Source organism: Chrysochloris asiatica, unplaced genomic scaffold (assembly GCF_000296735.1).
Source record: "Chrysochloris asiatica unplaced genomic scaffold, ChrAsi1.0 scaffold03163, whole genome shotgun sequence".
Taxonomy (NCBI): domain Eukaryota; kingdom Metazoa; phylum Chordata; class Mammalia; order Afrosoricida; family Chrysochloridae; genus Chrysochloris; species Chrysochloris asiatica.
In genome coordinates, this window is record NW_006411681.1 from 1576 (window position 1) to 10238 (window position 8663).

Below are 8663 nucleotides of genomic sequence, written 5' to 3' on the forward strand. Positions count from 1 at the left end.
CTACTGTACTCCACCACTTAGTTAAATCAGAATAGAGAAAATCAGGAGGCAAGGAATTTGATAGAACCACTAGGAAAGGATGCCTCCCCTTTTCCCTGTCTTTGGCATGGCTCTGTGGGATAATGTGCTGGGATGCAAGGTTGGTTTGAACAGTGGTTCAAGCTCACCAGATGCTCCTCAGAAACCGTATACAAGGTTGCTATGGGTCGGAACTGGCTTGAGGGCACTTAACAACAACAACTGTAGCCAAGTACTCCTTCTTCCTACTTATTTAGACTTAACAGTTTTATTCTTGGTAATTTACCTAGTCCCACAAGGTACATTCTTCACCTCATCTGTTTGGAGTGTGGTCTGGAACAGAGGAGACAAAAAACACTGTTAGGTGAGAAATAGTTCATTTATTTTTGGGAATTCCCAAATAGCCTTGTCCTTGAATACCTTTTTTTGGGTTGGGCTTTACTTGTCCCACCTGACCCAGTCTCAGGATTATTTGTGAGATTCAAATGAAATAATGTACATGAAAGTACTTTGAAATTGCTGTTGTTGTTGGGTGTCATTGAGTTGATTCCAACTTAGAGTAACACCATGTGACAGAGTAGAACTGCTCCAGAGTTTAAATTATTTCTGGAAGAGGCATTCTATTCACTCAACGGCTCAATAATTCCAAATCATCCATTAGCTGACACCCCAAATCTGCAGTCGTCCAACCACACACCATCCAAGCCAAGTATACCTGCACAGACTTATATGATGTGATGAAAGGGAGCATAAGATGGAAACCAGGGCCACTGGTTGATGTCAGCAAGGCACCGCCTCTGCAGAGGAGGAAGAGAAGGGGCAGGCTAAGTTAGCAAGAAGGCTCTCTCAGATACTTAAGCAATCAGTACCATTTGGACCAACTATTTCTTCAGTCCCATAAACATTCAATATACAGTGGCATGTGCCTGAGCCATATGTACAGATCCTTTTCTCTCATCGTTATCCTAATAGTCTAGTACACCTAATGGCAAAACATAAACTCATTATTCATACTTTTGTAAGGAGAAAAAATGAGCTTAGTGGAATACTCTCTTACTATATTTAGGGTAAGAGAGGAAGTCTGGTTTACTCTGTCATACCCACCAAACTTTTGGCAATCCATTTGGGCAATTAAATCCAGTAATGTAATTATCCATTAACTGCACTGATGCTGGAATACAGTGGCATGAGAAACCAAAGAATACTTTTAACTTCCCTTTGTAAGTCATTTAAATTTTTGTTTTAAAGGAGGCAGCAAAGGCACTTTTCTAATCACATTGTATATAAATGAATAGCAGAATTAAAAACTTTTTTTTTTTTTTTTGCGGGGGGTGGGGGCAATTTTAGACCCTGCTTTCGGCAATCCAGAAATAAGCACCACAGGGCACATATAAGGAGGAATTCATAAAAACTAGAAAGCAAAAAACTTGGTTATGAAGAGTACTAAAAGAGAAGCTGGTGGCGCTGTCGGACAAGCACTGGACTGTTAACCACAAGGTAGGCAGTTCAAACCCACCAGTCACTCCTTAGGAGAAGGATGAAGCTTTCTGCTCCCGTAAAGATTAATAGCCTCAGAAACCCTATACAGGCTCACAATGAGTTGGAAGCAACTCTAGGGCACTTAACAACAAAAAGAAAGCAACCCATGGTTTATAACCTTCTTTGCTTTGACATTATGACGTCCAAGATACTTTTTTTTTTTTAATTTGTAAGAGCAGTAAAACAATCAGTGAAATAATGGGCCCTTTTATTTTAAGAACTGCTATCCTGGGACTTGCCTTGACTGATATTAATCAAGCGGCAGGTCCTTTCATTTTTCTAGAAATGGTTATTTTAAAGAGTAGTCGAACGTAACCATTCTTTAAATGGGCTGAGTAGGTTGTCGTCTCAGTTTGCCTTCAGGAACTGGAACTCAGCTGACATTTGTGGAAGTAACCTACCAGCATGGAGACAAGAATCACAGACGGATATAGGAGAAAACATTTCTGGGATGATCTCAAAGGAGCAATGCTCTCCTTTAGGTTTTAAATCCATATACATGCTTATCAGTTATCATCCCTGGTGTTATCTGAGAATATTAAAGAATGTTTTACACTTACATATTTTGTTATTAAATGCTGTTGAGTTGGTTCCTAATCAAGCTGCTTGTGGGTTTGAACTGCCAATCTTGCAGTAAACAGTTCAATGCTTATTCTATAGCACTGTGGTGCTGTGGGTCAATGTGCTGGACTGCAAGGCCGGAGATTCAAGCTCACCAGCCAATCCTCAGAAGCCCTATCTATGCAGGGTTGCTATGAGTTGGAACCGACTTGACAGCATTAATAACAGTATATATATTTCCCCTTCATGGTCATGGATACAAAAGCTCAATTCAAAAAACTCCCTGCATCAACAAAATATATATCCAAATATTCAGCAGAATCTGCCAGACAGTGACTAGGAAGGGGAACCATTTAACAGAAAATGCAAACATCTGTCTGCCTCTGCCTTACCTGTAATAGACCCCAATATGTCCCTCTTCTATCTTGTGCACAGCAGAGAAGAGAGATGCACAAAAGAAACTGGCAGCCACTGCCACAATTGCTCCCAACTGAGCCATCAGGCAACCTTTATCCTAGGAAAAAGATGGGAAAATGTATGTGTCTGATGTGCAGGTAAAAAGCTGATAGCAAGAGTACCTCACCAGGTGAGCTTCCTGAAAGTGGATCAAGCACAAGGCTCAATCTACAACTTTCCTTTATTTTTTTTTTCTCATTCAACATTCACATTCCTTAATCATAGAATTATCTTCCACATCTCTTTGAAGAGGCAGTGGCTCCAGACACTGCCCTGTGAGAGAACCAGTGCCAACTGGGCAGCCTTTTCTTCCTGTGAACACCAATGGAGCCACCCAAGCTAGAAAAGGGAACAGAGGCAGCTGCAGCACGTTGGAGGAAATTACAGAGGATGTCAAGTGAAAGGCAGTTGTGGCTATGTAATTCTGGTCAGGGCCTCCCAATCCTAATTGCCTGCCATTTCAAAGACAACTATTATTTACTCCTTTCAGATGCTGGAGTGACAGAGGCAGCATGGCAGCAAAGTTCCAAAGTAGGATTCACCAGCCTTTCGTCCCTTCCCAGCCATTCCTTTGTCCTTAAACGGGGTAGGTCTCTGAACAAGACTGAATCCCCACTCCATCCCATTGACTGGTACTTTGCATCTGACAGATCTCCAAACTCCAGGTTAGAGGAGAAAAGGGAACTCCCCAGTCTCAGAGGTTCTGAGCTCCTGGATCCAACTGATTCAGGCACCAGGGCGTGAAAGAGTTGGCTCGTTTCCTAAACAATGAATGGTCTGGAAAATCTATGGTGACTGACAGCAAAGTTCATGGCGCGCCTGAGCCCACTCGGTTCCAATGACTCGGGTGTAGACAGTTTGCGAGGCATTTTATTTTACCATGGTGGTCCTAGTTGCCCATTCGCAGCTGCGTCCTTTTTGCAAATGCCTTCCCACCCCTGAGGTCACGCGCTCCACCTCGCGCCCCTTGCCCGCACTCTTCTGAGAGAGAGTCGCGCGAGGAGCCGGGGCGCCAAGTGCCTCCGTTCCGTCTCGACCAGGGGCTAGCGCGTGTAACAGGACGCAAAAGGGTATCTTTCTCGCTTTACTAGTGGGTCGGCTAAAGGAAAGAGGGTATCGGGGTCCGGAAGTATCCCAGCACAGCTCGGGCAAGAACGGGCAACTAGGCCCAGTTAACTAAGACGGGGCGGGGGCGGCGTACCCGGCTGTCCCTCCAGGCGCTCCGTATTCGTCCGAACCCCCGTGCAACCGCAGAAAACCGCCACACCCCTCAGTACACTACTTCCTTCCGGCCCGTCGCTCCAATGACGCCATCACGCGAGAAGGCCACGCCTCTTTACAGCTCTCCCTAGTTGATCGGCCTCGCCCCGCTCCTCGGGCTGCTGGTGGTCAGTGTCAGCCTATGACCACCAGGGAGCACCCGCGAGTCGGTCCGGGCGGTTCCAGAGTTTGTTCAAGGATTTGGTGGGTAGAAGGATAGGGTGGAGGAGCTCCAGTAGAGTGAGCTCTCGGGAAGTCGTGCTGGGCAGTGGGTGCTGATCGGGCAGGCGTAGGGTTAGACCAAGGAGTCAATTCCCGAATTAGGAGATTTCACCGCGTTCCACTCCACATTAGGTCAGCCCACTGATTTGGAGGTGTGGGGGGCGTAGAGAAGTATTTTTTTTTGGAACAGAAAATAAGAGTTTCAACCGCTCCTGGTGTTGCAGTCCTGTTGTGGCGCTGTGGGTTACTGCGCCAGATTGTGAACTGCAAAATTGGCGGTTCAAGCTCACCAGCTGCTCCTCAGAAACCCTACACAGGGTCGTTATGGGTTGGAACCGATTCGACGGCACTTCACAACTGTTCTAGCCTTTTGATTGGTCCCTTTCCTAGCTAAAAGAAACAATTTTTAAAGTATCCGCATAAACACCTTTACATCGCCAATCAACACTTTCTCATTTGAATTGTACTTTTTCTAGGAGCTTTGGCCTTTTGAGGTCTCTTTGGTCCTCCAAAGGAGTCCTGGTGGTGCAGTTGGCTAACCGTTCGGTTGTTCACCGGAAACCACCAGTGGACCACTAGCAGTTCTGCGGTAGAGAGATGAGGCAGTAGCCTCTGTAAATCAATCCTTTAGGACAGTTCCATTCTTCTATAGGGTCACTGAGAGACTGATCTGACTCCACAGCACTGGGTTTGGTCCTCCGTAGCACCGTACAGTAGATTCAGAAGGAATTATTACCCCCATTTTAATAAATGTGCTTTGGAGTTGGTTCAGACTCCGAAGAGCAGCTGGAGGGTTTGAACTGCCAACCTTGTGGTTTGCAGTCCAGTACTGATCCTACAGTGCCAGTTCAATAAAATACATCCGCGTGAAGGAACGGGACCAGAATCTAGACTTTGTCTCCTAGTCTAAGGTACCATGGTACCATCCTCATCCTTCACTGTTTAGTAGCATCATATGGGCACATTTCAAATTCAGCTACTAAAGTTCTTTTGTTTGCAGCAGAGAAGTGTAAGTTCCCATAATTACAGGGAGAACAGCAGGTTGGTGTTGGTAGGCAGGTTTAAAAACCAATTGTTACCAGGTCGATTCTACTCATGGTGATCTCAGAGTAAAACTCTGTTCCATAAATTCATTTTCCTGCATAGGTTTTTCATTGGCTGATTTTTTTATTTCCAAGGCACCTCTGAGTGGACTTGAGCATCCAGCCTTTTGGTTAGCCGCCAAGCCTGTTAACCATTTGAATCACCCAGGAATTCCTAAACAGATTTAGGATACAGAAAAAGGAATGTGAAGGTGGTTCTTGGAATTGACCCATTTTCTCCCTGGGTTTGCTCTGGGTGAGCCTGAGTTGGGATGTTACAGTGTTACATAGTTAAGCCCACAAGTAGACTGGATGGTGCTGTCTGGGAATCCTGTACCCCCCACCTCCTTTTATGTGAGCCACCTTTTCTACTCTCTTCTTTCTGCACCCTACCAGCCCCACTCAAACACACAACCCACAGTCAGTCCATCACAGAGCTGACCTGACCAGAAGTTGAGAGCTTTTTCTCTTGAGGTTCAATGATTTAGCTCAGCTGGGTATGCTTAATATGTTTATGTAATAGTTGAGTGAATGAGTGAGAGAAATGGAAATGTTGGGATTTGTCAACCCAAGGAATGGTGCCTATTCTGTGGCAAAAAGGATTTCAGTTAGACTTGGTTTAAGAATTTTATGACTATTAATGGACTACTTGGAATGGACTGTGAGAGGAAGTTGTGCGGCTTTGTTCTCCAGAGGCTTGTCCTAGATGCAGGGAGTGTATGTAATTAGATGATGAGCTGACTCCACTGCCATGGAGTCAGTTCCGACTCATAGCAACCCTGTATGTTGTTGTTGTTAAGTGCCCTCAAGTCTATTCCAATTCATAGCAACCCTGTATAAGGTTTCTAAGGAGTGACTGGTGAGTTTGAACTTCTAACCTTGTGGCTCAAACAGACTTTGCAGTTCAGTGCTTTATCCTACAGTGCCACACCAGGACTCCAGTGACCCTGTATAAGGTTCTCAAAGCCCCCTTAAGAGACTTGTAATTATTATGAGTCAATATCCAAAGTAACTAAGCAGATAGGTCTGTGGTAAATAGTTTAACAGAAGTGTTTAAAAGAGTACTTTCTAAAAACTTGAAGTATAGACCGGAGAATAAAGACAGAGAGTCCAAAGTCAGACTTCCTGGGTTTGAATCCTGGACCCCACCTCTTATTAGCTCTGTGCCTTTGGGAAAAATTAATCTGTGCCTTAATTTTTTTCATCAGGAAAGGGATAGCCTGAAATAAGAAAGCTAGTAAATAGCAAAGATGGCATTCAAATGACCCCCAAGTCTATTTATTTTTCATAGTAAGAAAATTGAAAAATGGCTCAACTAAAACATACACACGTGCCACATTTATAATCTTTCAGGAATGTAGACCGAACTCATTTCCGTTGAGTTGATTCTGACTCATAGCTATTCTGTAGGACAGAGTAGAACTACCCCATTAGTTTCTAAGGCAGTTCAAAACTACCAACTTTTGCTCCCGTAAAGATTTACAGTCTCAGAAAACCTATACAGGGTCGCTATGAGTCAGAACCAACTTTACAGCACATAACTAATCACCCAATCTTTACAGAAGCAGACTGCCACATCTTTCTCCCTTGGAGTAGCTGGTGGGTTCCAATTGCCAACTTTTGGTTAGCAGCCGAGCATTTAACCACTGTGTCACCAGCAATCCTTTGGAATGTAGACTTTGCTATTAGGTGCTGGTGAATCAGTTCCAAATCATAGTGACCCTATGCACAACAGAACAGAACACTGCGTCATCCTCATAGTTGTTAAATTTGAGTCCATTATTGCTGCCACTGTCAGTTCATCTCGTTGTGGTCTTCCTCTTTTTTGCTCCATTTTACCAAATATGATTTCCTTCCCCAGGGATTAATCCCTTCTGATAACACATCTGAAATATGAGAGATGAAGTCTTACCATATTAACGTCTAAGGAGCATTCTGGTTACCCTTCTTCTAAGACAGATTTTTTTGTTCTTCTGCCAGTTGATTTTGGAGTCCTGCTGTGGTGCTGTAGGATAAGCACGAGACTGCTAACCTCAAGGTTCATGGTTTAAACTCACCAGCTGCTCCTTGGAAACACTATACAGAGTCACTATGAGTCAGAACTGACTTGATGGCACTTAAAAGCAACAATATGGTGCTTTTAATATTCTTCAACACCATAATTCAAATGCACTGATTATTCTACAGTCTTTCTTATTCATTGTCCAACTTTCACATGCATATGAGGCCATTGAAAATACACTGCTTACTTCAGAAGCACCTTAGTCCACAAACTTGGTATCTTTGCTCTTTAACACTTAAAAGAGATCTTTTGCAGTAGATTTACCTAATGCCATACAAGGTCAGGGGTTTGAAACTACCAGCTTCTCCAAGGGAGAAAAATGAGGCTTTCTGCTCCCATAAAGATTTACAGCCTCGGAAACCCTGTTCAGGGTCGCTATGGGTTGGAACAAACTTGACGGCACTTAACAACAACAAATACATTGTTTAATTTCCTGACTATTGCTTCTACAAGCTTGATTGTGGATCCAAGCAAAATGAAGTCTTTGACAACTTCAATCTTTTCTCCATTTATCAGTTGTGAGAACTTTTGTTTTACACTAAGATGCAATCCATACTAAAGGCTGTAATCTTTGATCTTCATCAGTAAATATTTTAATTCATCATTTCCAGTAAGCAAGGTTGTGTCATCTGCGTATGGGTCTTCATATAATCCAGCTTCTTGAATTATTTGTTCAACATACATTTAACTAAGTATGGTGAAAGAATACAACCCTGGTACGCACACCTTTCCTGATTTTAAATCATTCAGTATTCCCTTGTTCTGTCCAAACAATTGCCTCTTGGTATCTGTACAGGTTCCTCATGAGTACAATTTAGTGTTCTGGAATACCCACCCTTCACAATATTATAATTTTATGTGACCTTTGCATAGTCTACAAAGCACAAGTAAACATCTTTCTGGTATTCTCTGCCTTCAATCGAGATCCATCTGACCTAGTTCCATATTCTCTTCTGAATCTGGCTTGACTTTCTGGCAGCTCCCTATCAATGTACTGTTGCAACCCATTTTTGAATTATCTTTGGCAAAAATTTACTTGTATATGATATTAGTGATACGGTTTGATGATTTCCACATTCAGTTAGACTGTCTTTCTTTGGAATGGGCACAAATATGGATCTCTTCCAATCAGTTGGCCAGGTAGCGGTCTTCCAAATCTCTTGGCATAGTTGAGTGAGCACCTCTAGTGCTACACTAGTTTGTTGGAAACATTTCAATTTGTATTCTGTTAATTCCTGGACCCTTGTTTTTTGTCAATGCTTCAGCTCAGCTTGGACTTCTTCCTTAAGTACCATCAATTTTTGATCATATGCTACCTCTTGAAATAGTTGAACATCAACCATTTCTTTTGGTACAGTGAATTTGTGTTTTCCTTCCATTTTCTTTTTTAATGTTTTATTGTGAATTATATGATAGTTTACATGAGAGAACTTTAGTTTTACAGTCATTCCATCGTATATCAC

The 8663-nt window shown here is 43.0% G+C and overlaps 1 protein-coding gene across 1 annotated transcript; it reads right to left on the reverse strand.

Moving 5' to 3' along the window:
- Positions 1–304: 304 nt before the first annotated feature.
- LOC102836708 (erlin-2-like) lies at positions 305–2617 on the reverse strand (the record flags this gene model as incomplete). The annotated part of the gene is made up of 3 exons (XM_006878091.1): positions 2511–2617; positions 734–815; positions 305–351 (listed from the first exon to the last, which is right to left on the reverse strand). Coding segments are annotated over exons 1-3 (236 nt in total), but the record flags the coding sequence as incomplete, so codon positions are not given.
- Positions 2618–8663: the final 6046 nt, after the last annotated feature.